This window comes from Theropithecus gelada, chromosome 5 (assembly GCF_003255815.1).
Source record: "Theropithecus gelada isolate Dixy chromosome 5, Tgel_1.0, whole genome shotgun sequence".
NCBI classification, from domain to species: domain Eukaryota; kingdom Metazoa; phylum Chordata; class Mammalia; order Primates; family Cercopithecidae; genus Theropithecus; species Theropithecus gelada.
The window spans coordinates 92,918,205-92,943,708 of record NC_037672.1 but is presented as its reverse complement, the minus strand read 5'-3'; the positions used below and the strand labels follow the sequence as shown (position 1 = coordinate 92,943,708).

Below are 25,504 nucleotides of genomic sequence, written 5' to 3'. Positions count from 1 at the left end.
AAACCACCAGAATGTTGATGGTGATTGTCTGTGAATAGTAAATTTTTAAAATACAAGATGGTATACAGAAGACAGAGAAGGAGGCAAAAGAGTTAACATGGTAAAGTTGATATCAGGGCATTATAATTACGCTATTCATTCTATTTTAAGACTTCCTCAGGGACTCCCCATGGACTATTACCATTAGTCTTTTTAGAATAATAATTTGATGGATAATTTGATAAAAATCAGTCTTTCTGTTAGAACATCTGATATTAAGGTTTCCAAATGGGCCTAATAGAGTCTTTACTGGAAAGGTAACTGAAAGCTCTAAAGGATATCAGAACTATTTGATTTTTGGAAGAAATATTACTGAATCCTTTTCCACTCTATTTTAAGTCAAGAATCCCTAAAACCTCTTTCTCCTCCAACAAAAGAGTACAGACCTAGAATTCTTCCTATAGACTTCTCCCTTTTAAGCTCTGTACTTATTAGAAAATCACAAATCATAAGAAAAGACTGCCTTCCAAGGTTAGAAAATGACACATGAATTTCTTCATTTCTTCAAAGTAATATGAGTTTTCATAGAATCTTGATTTAATTCAGATTCATATATCCTTTCTCAATTTAGCTTGCTTCATAACTAGCCTCGCTTTCTTGGGTTACCAGGCATACCACATACTGGCTACCATTCTGGTCATGTAGTCATAGTCCACCTAAGCATAGTCAGCCCAAACCACCATATTCTGAATATTCTGTTAGATCTTCCATGCATCTGATTTTATTTCTGCTCTTATTTATATATTGAGAAAAATGGAAACACTAATATCCTATGAATCTCTGGAACTAAGGAACTTATAGAAAATCTATTGTGTCATATGCCATTATGTGGTTTTTAAAATGCAAGTGGTTTATGAATCATTATCTTGATGAGTTAATTATCAATTTAGTATTTTTTGTTTTGATTATTGACTAACTTGTAAACAAGCCTCAAAATTTCACTAAATAGAGATCAATTTTTAAAACTTAAGTACAAGTAGCCTTGTACTATCAAACTGATGACAGTAATTGCTGGAACCATCAATAAAATACCACTTTGACATATCTCAAAATATATTTCTTAATATTTTGTATAGAGTCACTATTAATTCATTTCTAAGGAGTAAATTTTTAAACTTAATTTTATTTTTGCCATATGCTTTTGTCATCTCCCGGAAATCTATCAATTCTCTATGTTTTCAGGAATTAAAGACTCATTCATTTTTGAGTTGTTAGAGAATAGAAATTCTGGATTATTAATTATTTTAGTTATGTGAAAGTACCCATTTATGTTTTATAAGGATGAACAATTTTTCAGGAAATTGGAATGTAATCAGATGATGGCACTAACACACTTATTTCTGATCTTGAGTGCCCCAAATACATGACACCACTTAATTCACATTCAACTGATGCATTTGATCATTTGCTATCCACTGTACACTATGCCAGGACCCTGAAAGATAAACTTTGCCTTTCGGGAACTCAGAATCTAGTGGGACTGAGAAATAATTTTAAAACAATAGGATAAGTGCTACAATCAAAGTAAAAGAGAGTTGTGGGAGCTCAAAGGAGCGAATGACTAATCCTAGAATCCAGTTTCCCAGGGCTCTATCCTCTTCTCACCCTATGCTCTCTCCATGGTGAGCTAATCCATTCCCACGACTTCATCTATCACTCATGAGTCACATAGTTGTGTTTTTCCTTGAGCCCTGTCTTCCTATATTCTGACCCATAACTACTTATTTGGCACCTCTATGGGCATGTGCCACTGACACCCACAACACAAACCCATCTGAAATGAATAGTCATCTTCAGCCCCCAATCTTCAACTCTTCTTATTGTAGTCTACCTACCTACTCAGGTCAGAAACCTGGTGGCCATCCTTGGTGCCTCCTTCTCCCTAACCTCCCATATTAAAAGGCCACCAAGTGCTGCCTCAAATAACTCACAGTTTTCCTCGCTTTCACCTTTCTTTTAGTGGTGTATTAAGTCAACTCTGATTTATCTATTCTCTAGGCTAATGCAAGTGCTTATTAAACTGATATACTCCTACTCAATCAACTTGTATCCTTTATTAGGCAGATGCCAGTAACGAAAAGTGGAACCACTCTGAGTTCTCTGAGTATTTGAAGTGATGGGAACTTCATGCAGGGAGCTGGTTACACGGGTGGTGGAAGAACTGAGAAGCCTGCAGAGGACAGTGGAAAAGCTTGCCATTCTAAAAAGCTAAAATATTCTGAATTGAAAGTTTCTAGAAAATTTTCCCTACTTCAGGCCCAACATTTCACTATATCTTACCATGGAAACAACAAAAACTATCTGAGCTTCTGATTACTTAGTTTCTCAAATGAAAGCCATTTAGGCTGTCACTGTGTGAAATATACATTTTATATCTATTTAAAGAAATTGGGTTCATCATCAAAAATAGGTTTTTACATTGACCTTTATAGTTTTAAGAGTAGATATTAGATTAAGAACACTAAAACCCTATGCTATATGAGTACAGGCTCAGAGTTTCTTATAGTGAGTCTCATGCCACGCAGTTCATTTTATTGTAATTCATACTCCAGTTGGCATGTCAGTGTCATATGTGCCCTATGTATTAAAATGTGTTCCATGTGATTTTCTTAGATGATTATCATTTGGTGTAGCATCACAACTACATGATTCTGTTCAGTCATTGGATTGATTAATTTCAAAATTGTTCAGAACACAACACTAACAAAAAGTCTGACTACACAGATGGGTAGACCAAATGGGACTATTTAGGATGTGACAAAGGTAAAAGAAGATTATGTTCTCTGAGGCACACACTAGGCTACAGCTGGGAAAAATTAATAGTAAATAAGAATATGCACTTTAGCAACAATGTTAATGAAGAATGCATGTATTTTAAAGGTATTATAACAAAACAAGACTAAGAAATAAGCACAACAAACACATATTAATAGTTAACATAACACTAGATGATGTAAAGATAAAAGATTAGAAATTAACAGCAAACCTGAAGGATACAATGATGAATTTCTGCTTTAGAATGTACTTAATGGTGACAGTGAAAACCAAAACATTCATTTAGACAGAAGGTTCTATTAGAAACCGATGTTTTGTGGTTGATTACAATTACGGTTTAGATTGATTTATTTATCAGACCATTTTTCACTGATTGTCTTTGTCACATACAAATTATGGGTTTTTTTTTTTTCTTATCCTAAGGGGCTTTTCTTGTTACCAGCATGTATACTAGTATATATAGGTGACTTATCTTGGTAATTTATTTTCATTGTGTTTAATAGGGAATTGTTTTGCTGGCAAGTAAATATGTGTTTCTTCTCTTCCTTGCTGTCTTGGTTAATAAACAAAACCGAAATCAAATATTTCTCCCTTTTTAAAAGTCGTTTAACATCTCTAGGTCTAAGATTTCTCAGCATACCTCCAATTTTTCAGTTCAGGGAGGTGGGCTAGATGATTGTATGAGGTTTCCTTGGCCTTTAATGTATGCAATTATTGGTAATGAGATTCTGATTTGTATGTTGATGAGCATCATTACTACAACTTTTTCTGGTTGGAAGAAATAAAGATGGGAGTAAATTAGCACAAGGAAAGTGGAATTTGGTGTAAGGATACCAAAGAGAGATCACAAGGAGCTAAAGCACTGAACATGTCAGACCTCGGGAGAACTAGAAACAGAAGTAGAAAGTCTTCGTCAATCTGTTCATTCACTCTCTAACAATAAACTCTGCCCCTTATGGCTATCTTCTGCATTTTTCTCCACTTTCTTTCTTTCTCTACAGGCTGGCTTCCTCTTTTGATTCACAGTCTCTCCTCTCTTATAACTTCATAATAGCAGTGCAGCCCTAATTCTTAGTCATAACCTTTGCACTTGGTCCCACAGCTCCTGCCTCAGATCCTTTGTCGAACAAGCAAATTCCTGAGAAAGGACTCTGATTGGTCCATCTCAACTTTTTCGAGCCAGGCTTATGTTTATTGACTGCCTGTGAAGCAACTGTTCTTGAATCAGGTATCTACTCCTATTCCAAAAATGGGAGGAGAGCAGCCTCATGTGATACAGAATGTGACTCTGTTCAAGCAGCAGGGATTACAGGCAGGCAGTCTCCATCACAGAAGAACTGTGGAAGTCATAGGCAGTGATGCACAGTTCTACTCTAATAAGTCTTTCCGGGGAAGCAGCCCAAGTTTTACAAAGGGCAGATCTCAGAGCTCAGCTAAACTGACATGATATTTTATGGGGAACAGAGGCTTGTACTTGGGACTCCTTTTAATATATATTAAAATCAATGTAAGATAAAACATAAATGTGAACAAGAGCTTTGGTTCTTTCCCCAAAAGATATACACACATATTACAAAAATACATGTAATGCCTTTCTTGAGAATAGTTAGAAAAGAAGAAATTGCTTGAACGATCCTTTTGAGTGGATGCTCCATTACTAGATGCTAAAGCAATATCCTGTCTCTTTCCTAACATAATCTGAGATGTGCAGATTGTGGGGTCAGAGAACAAGGAACCCTCCCTTTTGCAGCTCGCTGTGATGTCTTCTTACATCTCATTCTAGTAAAACACATACTTTAACATATTTTAACATATTTGCCTGCACTGCATAGCTGTTTTTCCTATTCCAAATGCTACATAATTAATGGATTTTAATAAAATGATTTCTTACAGTATAAACCATCTTATGTCAGCATTCCCTAGCATAAACTTTTGAAGGATACATTAAAATCTCCAGATTAGCATGTTCATATACATATTTTTCATGATAAACAATGGTAAAACATTTTGAAATCTTTTACTCATATTTAAAAGAGATATTTTCATATAAGGCAGGGTTTCTCAACCTTGCCACTATTGACATTTTGAAGCAGACAATTCTTTGTTGTGGGGTCCTGTGCTGTGCATTGTAGAAAGTGAAGGAGCATCCCTGGCCTCTACCCACAGATGCTAGGAGCACACCACTAATCTCACTGGTGACAACCAAAACTGTCTTCAGACGCTGCTAAATGTACCTAATATGGGGGGAAGAATCAGCCTGTCCTTAAAACTATAAATCTAGGAAGAATGTTACCTTTTTTCTCCAACAGAATGACTTTTATTTAACATAATTTTCTTATACCGTACCTTTAATCATCTCTAGATTAAAAAAAAAAAAAACCATATATATGTCGTTTTGGCGGCAGGCGCAGTGGCTTACACTTGTAATCTCAGCACTTTGGGAGACCGAGGCAGGCGGACCACCTGAGGTCGGAGTTCAAAACCAGACTGGCCAACATGGAGAACCCCCATCTCCTAAAAGTACAAAAATTAGCCAGACGTGGTGGCAAACGCCTGTAATCTCAGCTATTCAGGGGACTGAGGCAGGAGAATCTCTTCAACCTGGGAGATAGAGGTTGCAGTGAGCCGAGATCATGCCACTGCATTCCAGCCTGAGTGACAGAGCAAGACTCCATCTAAAAAAATAAAAATAAATAAAGATAATTTTTTAAAAATGTTTTGAAGTTTATTGAGCGCTACTGGTTTGGTATTGTCCATCTTGCCTTTCCTCAATGAATCGAATTCTGTCATGCCTGAATTAGCCCAATTAATTTTATTAGCAAGCTCATATCAATTTATCACATTAACTTACCTCAGTGTCAAAGAATTCCCTATGGCCCACAGTTTCTAAATACGTCACACTTTCTCTCAAGAAATAGCTTGCACACTTGAGAAAGATGGTGGAACACTTGTGAACACACCTAGAAGGAAAATAAGTTTAATGCTGTTGGCCAAAGAGCATTAATTTCTTTCTGAAAAAAATGTTCCATCTTCTATGGAGTGCTTGCACTTTGGACTAATGAAGAATTAACAGAAAACTGGTTGTGTAAGAGAACAAAAATACAATTTAGAGGATTTCTTTTCTACCTAAAAATAGAATCCACCGAAATGAAGTCATAGGCTTTATTATAGTCAAATGTCATTGTTAACTTTTTTTTTTTTTTTTTTTTTTTTTTGAGACGGAGTCTCGCTCTGTCGCCCAGGCTGGAGTGCAGTGGCCGGATCTCAGCTCACTGCAAGCTCCGCCTCCTGGGTTCATGCCATTCTCCCGCCTCAGCCTCCCGAGTAGCTGGGACCACAGGCGCCCGCCACCTCGCCCGGCTAATTTTTTGTATTTTTTAGTAGAGACGGGGTTTCACCGTGTTAGCCAGCATGGTCTCGATCTCCTGACCTCGTGATCCGCCCATCTCGGCCTCCCAAAGTGCTGGGATTACAGGCTTGAGCCACCGTGCCCGGCCCATTGTTAACTTTTATATTAAGGGGTGGACAAAAAAATTGTTTAAAATATAATAAGTAGTTTCTCTGACTTGTAAATGATAAATACTTTCATGGAAAATTTGCCCATCTCACAAGGTTTCTGTGAGAACAAATGTTATAATAGATATGAAAGGGTTATGAGAACCATGAGCACAGAGCACGCCACAGGAGAAGGGAATTATTGTCATGCATGTGGTTTTACATAGATTGTAGAAAAAGGAAAAATTGGTGTATTTTGGTACTTCCATAATGTTCATTATTATCACCACAATTATCATTATCTTCAAAAAGGTTTTATTAAGGTTATCAATATCATATGTCTGTATTTTTATTTATCATAGAATCAGGTCCTAGATTAGGCTGCTAACCCTAGAAATGCATTAAAAGACCAGGAGTGAAGGGTACTTGCTCCCCCTTACCTACTTGCAGATGTAATGTGCTAGCATATGTTCATTTTCACTGGATAACTTCTACTGCAAATCAGGTACATTATTGCTTGAATTTATAACCATGATATAATTTTTACTCAATATTTATTGAAAACAGAATGAGTTGTATAACAAAGATTTCACCACATGGCATGTAGCTCTTTCTCTACAGGAAACAAAAATAGTTTCCAAAGAGGAAAGGGGAAACGTCTACACGCACACACACACACACACACACAAACACACACACACAGAGGTCTAAACAGGGATTACCCATGTTTTCTCCTTTCTGTTCTCCACTTATCACACCAGTAAGTAAATGATAATAAATGCTATGTATTAATATAGCATTTATCATTCAGTATTATTTTGCCATTTTTAAAGTTGAAAAATTAAAATTGTATATATTTATTGTGTACAACATGATGTTTTCAAATATGTGTACATTGTAGAATGGTTAAATAAAGCTACTTAACCAATGCATTACTTCATATACTTCTCTTTTGCGGTAAAATTTACTCCTACCAGTTTTCAAGATAGTCCCTTATACTTTATGATCATGTGTTTTCCCCATCGCATATTAAAACGTTATTGAAAATAATTGTGGAGCAAGGATTTTGCTGCAGGTTACATTGTGAGGAATCCTGTGTGGCACTCATAAGAATCTGGATGCTAATGAGGAATTGGTATAAGCTGACACATGTATTCCATTGTTGATCATGCTGACTGCCGTGGCAAAATTTACACTATGACTGTGGCTGATATTTAATTTTCCTACACTGGCTGAATTATAAACAAGAATCCACCACCAAGACTTATAATTCATCACAATTGTTTATTTTCATGGCCAACAGAGTCCATCTGCCTACAAATTCTTTTATAAACATCTCTTTAAAAATAGAAATGCTCATGAAAATGAGCATATACACTCTAAGTATTTGGAAGTGTAACACTAATTTGTACATAGCAATTAAAAATTTTGAAGATAATTTATTTGTTTAGCACGTTATGATTTCTAAAGTACCTTAACTTTAATTTTCTCAATTGATTCTCACAAAAAGCCAGTAAAATGCTATTTTTTCATTTTAGAAATAAGGCAAGTCGGGTGCGGTGGCTCACACTTGTAAGCCCAGCACTTTGGGAGGCTGAGGCCAGGGGAGCAGTTGAGGCCAGGAATTTGAGACCAGCCTGAGCAACACAGAAAGACCCGGTCTCAAAAAATAAAAAGAAAAAAAGAAAAAAAAATAGCCAGGTGTGATGGTGCATGCCTGTAGTCCCAAGTACTTGAAAGGCTGAAAGATAGGATTATTTGAGCCCAGGAATCTGAGGCTGCTGTGAGCTAGGATGGGGCCACTGCACTCCAGCCAGGATGGCCAAGTGAGACTGTCTTTAAAGGACAAGAAAAAAGAAAAAAAAAGAGGCATCTTAGGTACAAGAGATTATGTCAGTCACTCATAATTAGGCTTACATATGGTAGAGTTTAAAATCAAGCAGTTTTGTAATCTAAACCCATAATCTGCCCAATTCATCTTCCTCCAAAAAATCACAATATTAAGAACTTATAGATGATGCAAATGAGAATGGCAGTAACTGAGAATAGGACTGTAGGTAGCCTGAGGGTTATTTTTTTTTAATATGAAGGTAAGGTGGAAGGAGGTTTTATATCTTTAAAATGGATACTGTGGGACTAATAGTCAAATGTGAATATCCTTTTGCCATTGAACAAGAAAGAATGTCTTTAAATTATTGGAAGGCGGCTTCTGAATAAATAGTATAAATGTTCTTCAATATGGTTAAAAGACCCTGGAATTCATTGTGCAGAAAGAATATTGTTTTATATTTTAAGATTTCTCAGAAATGTATAAATATCCATTTGGAAGTCTAGATGAAGTGCAGTTTGCCCAGATGTTAGACATGATTCGAATAATTCTTTTTCCCCAGTGGTATATATAACAGTGGTAGTACATGAACACTGTGCAGGAGGTACACAGTGTGTTCTTAGCAGTCACTAAAGCATTCACAAAGTCACTATTGCCATATCAATGTCTTAGAAAAAGTGCACTGTCTGTTTTTATCGAGATTCATGTCAAAGACTTTAGGATTTTACTGCTGCCAATTTATTTTCCTTTAATGGACAATCATACTTTGCATTAATAGAGTTGTTAAAAACAGACAATAACTAATGTGCTAAGATCATTGTCTGCAAGACCATCCCTTCCAGCAGCTTGAGCCGTTTATAGTGATCCCAATATTCCTGTCTCTAACTGCCAGGGGAAACCTAAGTAGAAAGAAAAAGTTCAGGGGGATGTCCTTTGTAATATCTTGTGAAGGTGAAGAAGCAAGCTTCAAGATCAATTCCAGCTCTGAATTCACACCACTTCCTGAAATGAAACACAAATGTGGTAAGCGAGAAATGTTCAATAGTGCCACCACTGAGGTTAGTCTTCAGACCAAATAAACATCTCCATTTTTATGTGCCTCATAACTACTTTTCAGGACCCAACCATAGATAAGTTGTAATTCAAAGAAAAATTCAGATAAGGGCAAATTGATAACCTTTATGTGTTAAACAGAGTAGAGTTCATTCAAAAGAATTTGTGGTTTGAAAAACACCGTTTCCTTTTAAATGCATTCAGTTTTTTAGTTATTTTTTATCAGACATTCCTCTCCAAAACAGAACTATAATATAATATCCAGAGGTCAATGTTTGTGAACATAGATTCCTCTGTACAATTTCTCTTTATGACCTTACCCATGACATCATTACCTTAACTTCAAACTTTAAAATTCAGTTACATCTATTTGCTCTATATTGGTGGAAATGCTTATATATACTTTCAAGTATAGTTCTAGTACTTTCATTATTTATTTAACTAATTATATATATTTTTAGAGACAAGGTCTTGCTCTGTCACCCAGGCTGGAGTACAGTGACACAATCCTGGCTCACTGCAACCTCAGTCTCCTGGGCACAAGAGATCCTGCTACATCAGCCTCCCAAGTAGCTGGTACTACAGGCATGCACCACCACACCCAATTAACATTTTAAAAATTATTTTTTGTAGAGATGAGGTCTCATAACATTCCACAGGCTGGTCTTGAACTCCTGGACTCAAGGGATTCTCCTGCCTTGGCCTCCCAAAGTGCTGGAATTACAGACATGATCCACAGTGCAAGGCCCCTAGTACTTTTAACCTGTTAGTTGCTTTATACCTCTAAGTGAAAATTTTAATATATTCAAATATAATCTCTTACAGGACATCCTACATGTTATTAAACCTTAGATGATAATGATAGTAAAATTATTCTTTTGGCTTTCTTTATTTCACAGGATTATACACTCACCATGTATTTCCAGCAGTCTTGGAAAGACAAAAGGCTTTCTTATTCTGGAATCCCACTAAACCTCACCCTAGACAATAGGGTAGCTGACCAACTCTGGGTACCAGACACCTACTTTCTGAATGACAAGAAATCATTTGTGCATGGGGTCACAGTGAAAAATCGAATGATTCGACTGCATCCTGATGGAACAGTTCTCTATGGACTCCGGTAAATGACTTTATATTGCATGTTTTAAAGTTGTTGTTGCTTTGTTTCATTTTCAAGTTTTGGAAGTGGGCAAAGGGAAGAGAAGCAAGAATATATAGATGAATATATAAATGGGGTGTCATATACTTATGAAGGTCTATTACTAACCCTCATGTAGTTAAGGGCTGATTACAAATTATAGGCAATACATCAAAATTACCTACCAGTTTTACGATAGAAATATCTGAACTGTAAACTGTTATTATAGGATATGTAAAGTGGTGGCTGTTTATCTTTGTTGTCACCTTTAGTGATTCTTTTGAGAAACAGATGAAACCTGTATATTCACAATATCTCAAATTTTCCTGTTATTTCAGAGTGTTCATAAGCCCCTTGAAATCCTTCCATGTACCATGAATACTAAGCTGAAACTCCAGTTACGGGTCAAAATATAACAATTAATGTCTTTAAATTCACTAATGCCCCAAAACAATATACAAGTGAAAACAATATATATCTGTGATGAAATTTCTAGTGGTTGGTTATTTAGTTGATAGTTTTGGTCTTCATTTGCACAGTAAAATAATATCAGTTGTTCTTGGCAAAATGATCTTTGAAATTTGATAGCTTTGGTCTTCATTTGCACAGTAAAATAACGTAGTTGTTCTTGGTAAAACAATCTTTGAAATTTTTCCACTCTTTCTGTACCCCAAGGACTTTCAACTTCAGTTAAAAATCTCTGAGTTAAAAGTCTTTGGGAGAAATGGTAAAATAAATTAACAGTTCCCTTGAGTCTATTGGTAGCTACAACAAAAAGACTACTAATCCAAGATTGGTGGTTAATTATTAGTTATGGTTCATATACTATAAATCAATTGTAATTTTTCTGTTACCAGTGTAACTTCCATCAGACATGCCCAATGTGTAAAGGGATGAGTTACCCTTCTAAATTATCCTGGGAGAGTAAATTCATGACTCAATTTAATAGGCTAATCAACCATGACATGTGTAAGTATATGGATTAGTAAAGAATATATAAAAAGTTGATTGATTGAAAAAAAAGAGCAACTAGATTTTTTTTTTTTTTGGCAAGAAAGAATGTGGCTTACATTGTCAGATTACAGAGTCTCACTTCATGAATTTCCCAAATTACTACCAGCATCTACCAATGGGAATAATCCAAAGGAAGGAAAATATTTGAGAATCATGAAGTTGAATACATTTCATTTTACAACTGGGAAAACTGAGACAGAAAAGGGAGAAGTACCTTATATAAGGGAACAATAAGGTAATGCCAGAACTGGGACTAAAATCCATGTATCCTGATTCCCATGCCTGTGCTTTTCCACTCCATTGCCATTCAAGTGCACTTAAAAGTCAACTCCTATTTCCACGTTGTACACCACTTTAATCCCTTCGGAGCAAACCCAGTTCTTTGTAGCTTGTTGTCTAGCAAACAGACAATGACCTTTCCAAAGAGAAACACAAACCATCCATCTATTATCTGTGCCGTGCTCTTTTTATGGCACCAATTTTCTCTGTAAGAGACTCACACTAGTTCTCCTAACTTCCCTTTCTCTTCCTCTGTCTTTCCCACTTCCTCTTCCCTCACAGATTTGGTTTTCCTTTCCCTAGAAGTTATCAATATCCTGGAAAGGTCATAAGGTATAGCAGAGAAAGTATGACATCTAAAGTCAGGGGACTGAGATTGGGCATAAACTCCACAATTTTCTGACTTCTTGACCTTGAATAAATTATGTAAACTTGTTAAGACTTAGTTTTTCAGTTGTATAGTAACGGGCTAATACTCCCTTACTCATTACTGGGACAATCTTATGAACTAATCAATATGACAATACATAATAAGTCCTAAATTGTATTTCTCTAAAGTAGTTGTGCCTTATATAGCCTTATTAGGCACTGGACAAACTGCATACCGAGGGTGGTTTTCTAACTCCCAAGGGTATCAGTGATTAAAATAAAGTTGTTCAGTTAAAAATATACTCATTGAGTGCCTATTATGTGCCACACACTCACTATTTTGGCCCTAAGAATAACTTTCCAGAAGCTGAGTAGAAATTTTTCAGTGGACATAGAGCTGAAAACAATAGATACTGCGGACTCCAAGACTGGGGAGAAGGGGAGTGTGGCAAGTGTTGAAAAACCACCTATTGAGTGCTATATTCATGATTTGGGTGATGGATTTAATAGAAGCCCAAACCCCAGCATCATGCAATATAGTCATGTTACAAACCTGCACATGTACCTCCTGAATCTAAAATTTAAAAGGAAAAAGAAAAAAAGAAATTTGTCAGTGGAATGCACTTGGGACTTTGAGTCAAGAGACTTGTGGCCTAACCAGCTGGTACCCTTCAGTAAGCCATTTCACCTCCCTGGGCTTCAGATCCACCAACCTTAAAAAAAGTGATTGGATGAAACTATTCCTAAATTTCATACTGTATTAGTCTGTTTTCATATTGCTATAAAGATGCTACCTAAGACTAGGTAATTTACAAACAAGAGAGGTTCAATTGACTCACACTTCTGCCTGGCTGGGGAGGTATCAGGAAACTTACAATCATTGCAGAAGAGGAAGCAGACACGTCTTACATGGTGGCAGGTGAGAGAGAGAATACCAAAGGGGAGGAACCCCATCCTTACCGAAAAAACAATTCTCATGAGAATTCACTCACTATCACAAGAACATCATGGGGAAATCACCCCCATCATCCTGTCACCTCCCACTGGGCCGTCCCTTGACACCTGGGGACTACAATTTGGATTACAATTCAAGATGAGATTTGGGTGGGGGACACAGAGCCAAACTATATCACCTACTAAACCTAAATTCCATTGCTTTGTGATCCTATATATTAGGGCATATTCATTTTAATTCCCCTGATGTAACATTTCCTAATCTAAGAAATGACAGTCTGCATTTTTCTAGGTAAGAGCCTTTTAAAGAATATCTGTTATTGGTCACCTCCTAAGCACACATACTAGAATATCCTTATCATATAACATATTGGAATATTTATAGCTGTATTTATTTTAGGCATGAGTAATTAAGAGAATCAAACTTCTTACCTTAATCCTTTCCATCAGTCCAGCTCATAGTCATCATGAATGGGTCCATATATTAATGAGTAGGTTTTAGCAATCATGGGATCAATGAGATTTTCTGAATGCACTGGAAAGCCTTTGGCTAGGTATTCCATAATCGTAACAGAAAACAGATTTTAAAGAAAATCAATTTTTTGCTATATTCAAACTCTCAATATGAGATACTATAACTTATATGAAGCCAGAAGAATAGAGTCAGTTGTCTATTTTTGTGAACGATGTCAAATCAGATTTTTCACCAAAGGAATGGCACATAGTCCTGTAAACACCCTGAAATAACAGAATGGTGTCTGGTGAGGGATTGGCACTTCTAGAGGAACCAGGCTACTATGCAACAGATATTCGGCCCTTGGGAGAGGCTTCATTCCTTGTGCCTCTTGCCCTTGGGTCACCCTCCTGTGACAAAATGCATTACACAAAAGAGTAACCCAGTAACCTCTATTACTTCCTCTTCCATTTGGGTGGGGAATCTAAATAAAAAATGTCCATGATGTGCTGTAAGTTGTGTTAGGAGACCAGAACTTTAGTCCATGTGCCATGAGCCATTTAACTTGGTCATCTCAGAACACATGATGTCATTTCCTTTCTTACTCAAAAGCAGAGACGATACAGTATCAGCTCCCTCTATGTCACTTAAAATTCTTCTGTTTTTCCTCCCTTTCTTCCACTTAACTTTAAGGAGGATTTTTCTCTTTTCTCTGAGCCTAATCTCTTCATGTCTGCATGTAATCTTTTTGGTGCACACTCTTTACAGACTTTGCTCCCCCATTTTACCTACCTCTTCAGCCCTTCCTCTCTGTTGACTCCCTCTCTTCAGTTTCTGCTTTGAGCACCAGTTTTCTCACAGCTTTGGTTTCCTCTACTGCCTCACTATACGTTACTCCTCTATCTCCAACAACATGGTTCCCATCCATAGTACTTTCCCAAAACAGCTCTGCCAAAAATTACCAAAACCATCACTGGTTCTCAATATTAAAGAATATTAAAGAATCTTGACTTGTCCGAATGCTGTAAGAGTAATGACTGACTCTGACTTCAGGACTTCCAAGACCCAGCACAATTTTTAAATTATTCTTGCTCTTCTGTTTTTTGTTATTTCATTATTGACTCCTCTTTTGCCACTAATTGAAAACTCTAAGGATTCTTCAAGATTTGATCAGTTTATTGAGTTTAACAGCTTTAAATATCTAAATTCCCAAACGATCAAGTTTCAAAAATTTTCAATTGCTCACTGAGCATCTGTATTTGGATTGCCTGCCAGCTCCTCCTCACATGACCCCTAGTTCATATCATTTGATTCTCAAAACTGGGCCATCCTCCTTTCCCAAGTGTTAATGAAATTACCATCATCCCATTCAATAGACATAAACTTGAAGGTAACTGTAACTCCACATCTCTTTTGTCACTGAGATTTAATCTGTTGCTTCTATTCCACTCTATCTCAATCTCCTTCTCTATTTCCAAATCACTTCTACCACCTAAATTAACATCCTCACTATCTGTCACTTCCTGGCCCATTTCCTATCTCAATTTTTCTCATTACTGCCATCTTATTTCTCCTACAAAAAAAAAAAAAAGTTTCCTCTTTCAGAAATCTAAGACCCTCTGCTTATTTCTGTAAACATATCTGAGGCATTTCAAGCTTCAGTATGTTTCAAATACTTTATCCCATAAATATTTCATGGAATATACAGCTGACTCTGGAATAACATGGATTGAACTTCATAAGTCCATTTACTGGAGGATTTTTTCTCAATAAAATTTACACCGAATGTGCCTGCCTCTCCCTCCTCCCTTTCCACCTCCTCCCTGTCATCTACTTCTGCCACCCCTGAGACAGCAAGAAGGACCCTTCTTTTCCCTCCTCTTCCTCAGCCTACTCAATGTGAAGACTATGAGGATGAAGACCTTTATGATGATCCATTTACACTTAATAAATAGCAAATATATTTTCCCTTCCTTATGATTTTCTTTTTTTTTCCCCTTAAGATTTTTGTTTTATTATTATTATACTTTATGTTCTAGGGTACATGTGCACAACATGCGAGTTTGTTACATATTTATCCATGTGCCATGTTGGTGTGCTGCACCCATTAACTTGTCATTTACATTAGGTATATCTCCTAATGCTATCCCTCCCCACTCCCCACTCCCCACAATAGGTCCCGGTGTGTGATGTTCCCCTTCCTGTGTCCAAATGATCTCATTGTTCAATCGCCACCTGAGTGAGAACATGCAGTGTTTGGTTTTCTGTTCTTGCGATAGTTTGCTGAGAATGATGGTTTCCAGCTGCATCCATGTCCCTACAAAGGACACAAACTCATCCTTTTTCATGACTGTGTGATATTCCACTTTCTTAATCCAGTCTGTCATTGATGGACACTTGGGTTGATTCCAAGTCTTTGCTATTGTGAATAGTGCCACAATAAACATACATGTGCATGTGTCTTTATAGCAGCATGATTTATAATCCTTTGGATTTTCTTAATAACATTTTATTTTCTCTAGATTACTTTATTGTAAAAATAAAGTAAGACCTATAACGTAAATTATATGTTTGTTGCTATTTACATTATCAGTAAGGGTTTTTATTAGTAAGGTGTTATCAGTATGTTATTAATAGTTATGTTGTGAGAGAGTCCATAGTTACATGTGGATTTTTGATTGCATGAGGGGTGTAAGAATCCTTAATCCCTACCTTGTTCAACAGTAATTATATTACAAGAATTATTTGTCATTTCTCTAAAATTCAAATATAACTGGGAAACCAGTATTTTACCTGGTAACCCTACAGCCCTACTGATGCCCTCCTTTCTCTGCCCCCATTCTTTCCCCCACCCCACCAGTTTTTCCCATCTTACTTTTGCTTCAAAGTCTCTCTCAAATTCCACTTTCTCCATGAGGACTTTCACGACCTTCCTAGCCAGATGAAAACTCTCTCTCATTTGATGCCTTACTACAATGTAATCTTATCAATTGAAATTCGTGACTCTATTACTATGTTTTATCTTTCTGTAGTCATTTTCCACTGATGTACAGGATTGTGTATTTGTTGAAAATGTGAATTGTATTTCCTTAACCTTTGCATCCTCTCTCAAACCAAATAGATGCCCAATAAATGTTTGTAGAAATGAAATTAAAAACCATAGGATGCAGTCACCTGATTCACAATAGTTGTCAGCTGCAACATTTTCTATATCTACATGATGGCTTTTAACCAAAGAGCAATTATCACTATTAATGGCCTCTTGTCCAAATATGATCCAGCTGGTTGCATACACTTATTCTCTCCAAGGTCTAGCCATGTGGGTGCTGAAAGAATGTGTTATCTTTCGCTGAAAATGGCAGGTGCAGAGCAATTTAATTCTGAGAAGACATTTAGTGGAGCATTTAACCTCCTTGAAAAAAAAAAATGCCTTTTTAAATTTTTTGCCTTCTCCTCCTAGCCCCTACAATTGCTTTTCTTTCAAATTTCCACAGTACTCCTTCCTTCTTCTTTTACCAGATGTGAGCCCAGGGCCAGGTGGTTTTGAGGAATTAAGATGAATTTGTGTGAATGGCAAGTGGAATGAGGAGTGCTGTGGCTTGAATGTTTGTTTCCTCCAAAACTCATTTGGAAATGTAATTGCCATTGTGATAGTTTGGAGAGCAGAGATCTTTAAGAGGTGACTAGGTCATAAGGTCTCCATCCTTGTGAATGGACTAAAGCTTTTCATGGGAGTTGGTGTGACCCCTCTGGCATATGTGCTCTCTCTCCCCTGTGCACTTTCTCTCTCTCTTGCGCCCTCAATTTCCCCTTCTGCCATTCTATGATTCAGCAAGAAGGCCCCACCAGATGCAGCTCCCTAGGGAATCTTGGATTGCTCAGCCTCCAGAACTGGGAGCCAGAACATTTCTGTTTATTATAAATTACCCAGTTCGTGGTGTTCTGTTATAGCAACACAAAACTGGACTAAGATGGGAAGTGAAAAGCCTTCCATTTCGATACTGGTCCACATTAGGTCTCTGTACTAGTGTTGTTGAGTATGTATGTAGGTCTGTTATCATTGTAAGTATATACAAAGTAAGATGTATGTACAGTATCATTTTAACTAATATTAGTGGCAATTGTATAATGAAATTTAACCAAAACCCATGTAAATAACTAATTGAAAATATATTATATAACAGACACTATGCTTAATGCTCACCTATATTGTCATATGTAATCTTTACTACAACACTGTGAGCTATGTACTACTATTAAGCTAATACTAAAGATTCCAACACTGGGAGATCTAAAGTAACTTTTACTGTCTCATAATTTATTTCTTTACTTCTTAAAAGTAGGTCCCAAAGAGTACACACATTGCGTTTGCCTGCTAAATTATTCACATCTCTTGTACTCTATAGTTTCCTCTCTTACCTTTTTAGCCCCTCTTGTAAATTATTTTTTGAAGAAACAATGTCATTTTTGTGATGATATTCCCTTGCTGTAAATGTCTTTCTCTATCTCTGTCTCCTATGTTAAGACATGATCACATTTAGATTACGTGCTTTCAGAGTTGTGTTTTGGCAAGACTGCTTCATAAGCAGTATAGGATAATTCTATGAAGGGACCCAAAATGCGTGACTGTCTTTTTTGATGATATGAAGATTGATGAACAGATTCAGATATATTGACAGCGTGATCTATCCACTTCTATTAATTTTAATGTAATTGTATTACTTCTCTGGGGCTGTGTAACAAAGTACCACAAACTGGATAACTTAAACAGTAGAAAGTTATAGTCTCACAGTTCTGGAAGCTAGAAATAAAAAATCAGGATGTTGGCAGAATTGGTTCATTTTGAGGGCTCTGAGGAGAAGGTCTGTTTCAGACTTCTCTTTTTGGTGCATAAATAACCATCTTCCCCCTGTGTCTCCACATAATCTTTCCTCTGTGTGTATTTGTGCTTAAATTTCCCCCTTTTATAAGGACACCAGCCATCACCAGTCATATTGGATTAGGACTCACCCTAATGATCTCACTTTAACTTGATTACCCTTCTAAAGACTCTATTTTCAAATAAGGTATATTCTAAGTCACGGAGGTTTAGGACTTACACGTGTGAATTTGATGAGACACAATTCAAACCATAATAGAAACAAATAACAATTTTCTAAACCTATTTAGCATTTGCAAAGCAGAGATATTCTATCATCTCTTCTTTATTTATGAACTATACTACTCTCTAAAGAAGAACTGAACTCGCTGACTATTTGATTATCTTAAAGTAGAGTTTATATAATGAAAGCAGGCTAAATGCTTGACTGCTTCCTCTTACTTAGCTGTTTTCTAAACAAGTTATTTACCCTAAAATCTTCCCAATGTGACCACCAAGGATTGGTATTTTGTCGTTTCATATTCTTATACCTTCCTTTGTTTAAAAGATAGCACACTATGCCAACCACTCTGTACCTTTGCAAAACAGTGATTTTGCAAAGCCAGCATAAATGTGGGAGGCTTTTTTTTTTTTTTTTTTCTTGAGACGGAGTTTTGCTCTTGTTGCCCAAACTGGAGTGCAATGGCACGATCTTGGCTCGTTGAAACCTCTGCCTCCCGGGTTCAAGTGATTCTCCTGCCTCAGCCTCCCAAGTGGCTGAGATTACAGGCACGTGCCACCACGCCCAGGTAAATTTTTTTGTATTTTTGTAGAAACAGGATTTCACCATGTTAGCTAGGATGGTCTGGAACTCCTAACCTCAGGTGATTCCCCCCGCCTCGGTCTCCCAAAGTGCTGGGATTACAGGCGTGAGCCACCGTGCCTAGCCTTGAAAGCATTTTTAAACCAGGTCTTCTCACTCCAGAGTCTACACTCTTAGCCCCGGCACAAGGCATCTTACTGTCCCTGTACATCATTTCTAGGAAGACAGTTGTCTATGTATGGTGATTTCACTGCTCACCATTACAGAAATGAAAATAACCAAAGAAGGTAGACAGCCTAAATGGGAGTAGCTCTGCCAGGTATGTGAGCTTTTGAAAAATGTATACAATCTTGGCCGGGTGCGGTGGCTCACGCCTGTAATCCCAGCACTTTGGGAGGCTGAGGCGGGTGGATCATGAGGTCAGGAGATCGAGACCATCCTGGCTAACACGGTGAAACCTCTACTCTACTAAAAATACAAAAAAATTAGCCGGGCGTGGTGGCGGGCGCCTGTAGTCCCAGCTACTTGGGAGGCTGAGGCAGGAGAATGACGTGAACCCAGGAAGCGGACCTTGCAGTGAGCCGAGATCGCTCCACCGCACTCCAGCCTGGGCGACAAAGTGAGACTCCGTCTCAAAAAAAAAAAAAAAAAAAAAAAAAAAGGAAAGAACAAAATTGTATACAATCTTTTTGGCTTTTCTAACTCATACTAATGACTCTAAATTCCAAAGGGAAGCCATTCCGCTTCAGATTTTAGAAATGAATCTAATGTTAACTAAAAACCTGTGGCCTGATGAGGATTTTGAGAACTCCTCTACCATATTTGTTTACCTGGCTCTACTTCGAATCGATTTTTTTATGTTCTTGGCAGTGTCTGACCATGGATTGTGTGTGAGAATAAAATCAATGGCTACACTTACTGAATATAAAAGAAAGAGAGTTTTTCACTATTCCTTGGAGAATCATCTCATCTTGCCTTGGTCTTCAATGATAAAGCAAAATAAAAAATAGAGGCAATTATCTTGATAATACAGATCCACTACACACACACACTCACACACATACACACATGCACACACACATTATTGATTTTTAAAGCAGTTTTGGGGGTCCTAAACGCTTAACATTAGCTCTCTGTATTGATTATCCACACTGAAAGAAATTGTTTCTCTCTTCTACAAACTTTCCCTGTAGAGAAGCAATTATGATTACATTCAAAAGTCCTGGGCAGATCTCACAAGGCTTACTGTGAGATATGCTAGGTAAAAATACTGTGCAGTTGATTGCAGGGAATAAATATGAGAGTTGATGTAGTATTTGCAGAGGAAGCTTGGCTGTTATTGACAAATGCATCTTGTTAAGAGAAAGAAATCTGCTCTTTCAAATGGAAGAGAGAAACAGCAGACCATACAGAAAGAATAGGTAACTCAGTTTGTTAGAAAGAATGCCTGGAGACTTTACAATTCCCACTGAAGGACACAGTGTTGATATTCCCCTCACAGTTTAGTTGGCATGTATTTTAGAGTTTCATCACTGGAGTACAGAGAAAGCTATTCAAAATGTTCTCCAGTGAAAGAGCTGCTATTTTTGCCTCTCAAAGTTTTTATTTTGATGTGCTTTATTCATTTATCTACATGGAAAACTTTATAATTAAATGATATTAGTAAGGATATCTTTTTTGGTATATATGGCATTGTAACTAACTAAAACATTAAGTAAGCAAGTGAAATAATCATGCAGTTATTACAGCTATTGTGTGAGTGTGTTATTTGTGGATGTATCATTGGGATTATGCCTTCTTAATTAAATTAATGTAGAAGATTAAATACAAACAGTAACCAAAAACATAAGAGTTACCTCTCCCCAAATTCTTGACCTTGATTGTGTGCCTGTGGAAGAATATCAAATGTCAATTCTCAAGAAGAAAGAAAAGACTTAGATAAAGAATGTAAGAAAAAAATGGAAGGAAGGAAAAAGAAAAGAAAAACAAATATCTCAGAAATGTTATGAATTTTATATCTTAGTTGTATTGTTAGAAATGACACCACTTCCTGAGAAGATGTGTCAGATTTTGGCAACAATTTATAAAATTTTTCAAGTAGTTTTCTGCAGGACTCTCATCTTATTTCATTAAACCATCATTTCAAATTTAGTATTTTGGTACCACTTCCATGATTTCTGCCATAACCGTACATCATTTAAAAACATTGATTTGTTTGTTATTTACGTATGTATTGGTATGTATACATGTGTAAATTCATATATATTTTTAAAGAAAACTTTAATTAGCTCTGTATATGGGAAATGATTATTTTTAAATATGCATTAAAATACATCTAAGCAACACATTTTATTAAAATTAAAAAATTTGTATTCATGTTCCATTTACAATCATAGTTCCTCATTTATAGAATTGAAATAATACTATTGCCTATGTAACACATGTTGCTTACATCATCATTATCAAAATAAAAGCCTAAGTTTTCCTTATAAACTTTTTGAGCACGATGTTAAAGCTAGGTTTCCTTCAATCAATGGTATGTATCCCAGATTGTGAAATAGTCATCCAGAAGCCACCATTTGGCTGTGTTGCAATTCAACTTCTATTTTATGTATCAAAGAGTGTTTCTTAAGCTTAAAATCCACTGTGGTTTGTATATCAAATATAATAATAAACCTGGTATGTCATTTCTTATTTTCAAGTGTTATGGCATTATAACACTCTAGATAGAGAGGCATCCTATTTTGTATCCATGTAACATGCTGTTTATGGATTATGCAGCATCCCATCATCATTATGGAAGCAGTACTTTACTTTAGACTAAAACAGAAATGTCACAGAAGATTTCTGGAATGAGAAGTACCATGAAAATACAATAAACATATTTTTAAGGCTAGAGCTTTTAGAAAAATATTGGCTTATTTTGTATATCAATCTAAGTAATCTGATTGAATTTAACGGGATATATTTATAGTAAGCTTAATATTGCTTTGCTACATGTAAAAAAGTAATGGAACGATGAGCACCATATTTACTGAAAGTAGTGCCTCATCCTCCTGAGTGGTTCAACTCACAAAACACATTTTGAGAAGAAAATAGTCTTTGCCTAAATAACTCTTTTTTTCCTTACCCCTGCTTGTAAACTGTGAGTGTTGCTCACTCAGTGGAGCATGCTTTGGCCTTTCCAGCACATGCAGTTATATTAAATAAGCAGCTTTGTTTAATGGATTAGGCCTTGCAATTCTATATCTTCCAGGACAAGTTTACATTTAACCTTTTTTTTTGGTTTTTTTTTTTTTTTTTTTTTTTTTGAGATGGAGTCTTCCTGTGTCACCCAGGGTGAAGTGCAGTGGCACAGTCTCAACTCACTGCAACCTCCACCTCCCAGGTTCAAGCGAGTATCCTGCCTCAGCCTCCCATGTACCTGGGATTACAGGCATGTGCCACCACGTTCGGCTAATTTTTGTATTTTTAATAGAAACGGAGTTTCACCATATTGGCCAGGCTGGTCTTGAGCTCCCGACCTCAGGTGATCCACCCGCCTCGGCCACCCAAAGCGCAGATTTATCTTTTTGAAATCTTTTTTCTTCTTCTTTTTTTTTTTTTTTTTTTTTTTTTTTTTTTTTTTTGAGACAGAGTTTCGTTCTGTCGCCCAGGCTGGAGTGCAGTGGCCGGATCTCAGCTCACTGCAAGCTCTGCCTCCTGGGTTTACGCCATTCTCCTGCCTCAGCCTCCCGAGCAGCTGGGACTACAGGCGCCCGCCACCTCGCCCGGCTAGTTTTTGTATTTTTTTTTTTTTAGTAGAGACGGGGTTTCACTGTGTTAGCCAGGATGGTCTCGATCTCCTGACCTCGTGATCCGCCCATCTCGGCCTCCCAAAGTGCTGGGATTACAGGCTTGAGCCACCGCGCCCGGCCTCTTCTTTTTAATAAAGACAGGAATAGAGCTATCAGGATAGAGCCCACCTGTAACAAAACCACAAAGAACTGGAGCTGAGAGAGCGGCGTGCTCCATTTTCTTCTAGTTGCAAAGTCGTGGTAACCACTTCCAGATAGTAACAATAACAAAAATTCATGTAAATTCTATTTTTTAATTAAATTCCCAAATTCTTACCCCTTTTTAAATAAAGTTGTATAAAGTTGCTTAAAGCAAAGTTATTTGTTCTTTTTAAACACCAAAGGATTACTGAAGACAGAAATTCTTTGTTCTACAATACAAACAACTATCTGCTTTGAATATTTAGATGATTAAACTTCAGTAACTAAAGTGGAATCTGAGGATTAATGAGTGCCACTTAACGTGTTATTACCATATATATGTTATTTACATGTTTCTGCCTTTTCAACTAAAGTATGGACAATACTAGGACAAAGGAATTTCATCTCTTTTGGTTCAAGAATATCTTATTTTCCAGCACAACAGGCACAGGGCCTGACAACTTTTCAACATTTTGTGAAAATATTTAAGACATGAAACACGAGACTTAAGGGCACAAAAATGGAAAACTGATATCAAAATTAGAATTATTTATTAAATGCCTCCAAATGTGACATGATATCTATAAGTCACTTCCAGATTTTAAAAAATCACAAAACTCAAAATTATAAGTTATTTTAAAAGTGTTATCTGCTGCATTTGCTCAGAAGTGCCTCAGGCCCAAAAATGGTTCCCAAAGACCTCACTCATGCTTTGTTTATTTGAGTTTTCTACCTGTTCTTGTGCCCCTGTTCTCTCTTCTTCCTGTTGTATCCTACACATCATTAGCTGATGTGCTTTTCTAAAGCACAATTTCATCACACTGCTCTCCTGCTCAGAAATAGATTGATTCCCCATTATCCACCACATCAAGTTGAAATTCCTCTCCAGACTTGACACTTCTCAATTAAATCTACCCTTGTTACAGTCTCAAACATAGTCTCTGATTTTGCCTAACCATGAAACTTTATATCACAACTATTGTTTTTCCTTCACTTTCCTTAATTACTAATCAGATTTTTAATTCCAAGTCTCTGTTCAATTGTTCCCTTTTTCGTATTTTTTGTTCCCTTTTTTGGTTTTTTGAAAGAGTGAAACAGTGTTTCACTCTGTTGCCCAGCTGGAGTTCAGTGGTGCCATCACAGCTCACTGCAACCTCAACCTCCCAGGCTTAAGCAATATGCCTCCTCAGCCTTTCAAGTAGCTGGCATCACAGGCGCATGTCCAGCTAATTTTTTGTGTCATCATTTATTTTTTGTAGAGATGTGTTCTTCCTATATTGCCCTGCACTGTATGTTTCCTCCCTCCCTTCCTTCCCTCTCTCCCTCCCTCCCTCCCTCTCTCCCCTCCCTCCCTCCCTCCTTCCCTCCTTCCTTCCTTCTTTCCTTCCTTCCTTCCTTGCTTGCTTCCTTCCTTTCATCATTTCTCCCTTCCTCCCTCTCTCTTCCTTCTTCCTTCCTTCCTCCCTCCCTCCCTCCTTCCCTCCCTCCCTTCTTTCCTTCCTCTCTCCCTCCCTCACTTCCTTTTTTCCTTCCTTCCTTCCTTCCTTTGTCTTCCTTCCCCTTCTTTTCTTCCTTTCTTCCTTCCTCTCTCTTTTCCTCTTTCTCTCTCTCTCTTTCTCTCTCTCCTTCCTTCCTTCCTTCCTTCCTTCCTTTCTTTCTTTCTTTCTTTCTTTCTTTCTTTCTTTCTTTCTTTCTTTCTTTTTTTCTTTCTCTCTCTCTCTCTCTCTCTCTCTCTCTCCTTCATTCTTTCCTTCTGCCTATATTGCCCAGGCTGGTCTAAAACACCTGGCCTCAAGCAACCCTCCCTCCTGGATCTTGCAGTGTTGGGATTACAGGTGTACCCACTGCACCCAGCTTTGCTTTGTTTCTTTTTAACTAAACAATAAATATTTTTCATTTTCCTTTTAACTGTACACTGCTCATCTTCCATCTTCTACAACTACTTCAACTCTCGTAGACCCCCTCCTCACAGTTCTGTAGAAATTGGAAATCTTACCATATAACATGTAATTATAAAATGTTTAATTAGATAGTTTCATGTGTATTAGTCTTACCTCTTTAAAAATAGTTTAAAGATAGTCCCCAATTTACAATCGTTTGACTTAGATGATTTGTTTTTTACTTGATGATAGGTTTATTGGGGGTATTAAATGCATTTTTAACTCAAGGTATTTTTCACTTACTGTGGGTTTATTGAGACATATTGCCATCACAAGTTGAGACACATCTGTAATCTTTTTGTGTCGTTCTTAGGATTTTTGCTGGGTAGGGTATTTCAAAGGCTCCTGCTTGGCATATTCAGTTGTCAGTTGCCAGTGCTCTGCACTATAGTCTTCCTGCCTCCCTCCCTCACTCTCTCCCCTCTCTGCCTCCCTCCCTCCCTTCCTTCTTTCCTTCCTTCCTTCTTTTCTTCCTTCCTTTTGCCATTCCTCCCTTCCTCCCTTCCTT

At 37.1% G+C, this 25,504-nt stretch overlaps 1 protein-coding gene across 3 annotated transcripts in view; it reads left to right on the top strand.

Moving 5' to 3' along the window:
* The window catches only part of GABRB1 (gamma-aminobutyric acid type A receptor beta1 subunit), a 397,306-nt gene that overhangs the window by 128,395 nt on the left and 243,407 nt on the right, over positions 1–25,504 (top strand). For all 3 annotated transcript variants that reach the window (XM_025385322.1, XM_025385325.1, XM_025385323.1), the window contains one exon: positions 10,090–10,310. In XM_025385322.1, coding sequence (XP_025241107.1) covers positions 10,090–10,310 — 221 coding nt within the window. The remainder of the gene's footprint in view (positions 1–10,089; positions 10,311–25,504) is intronic.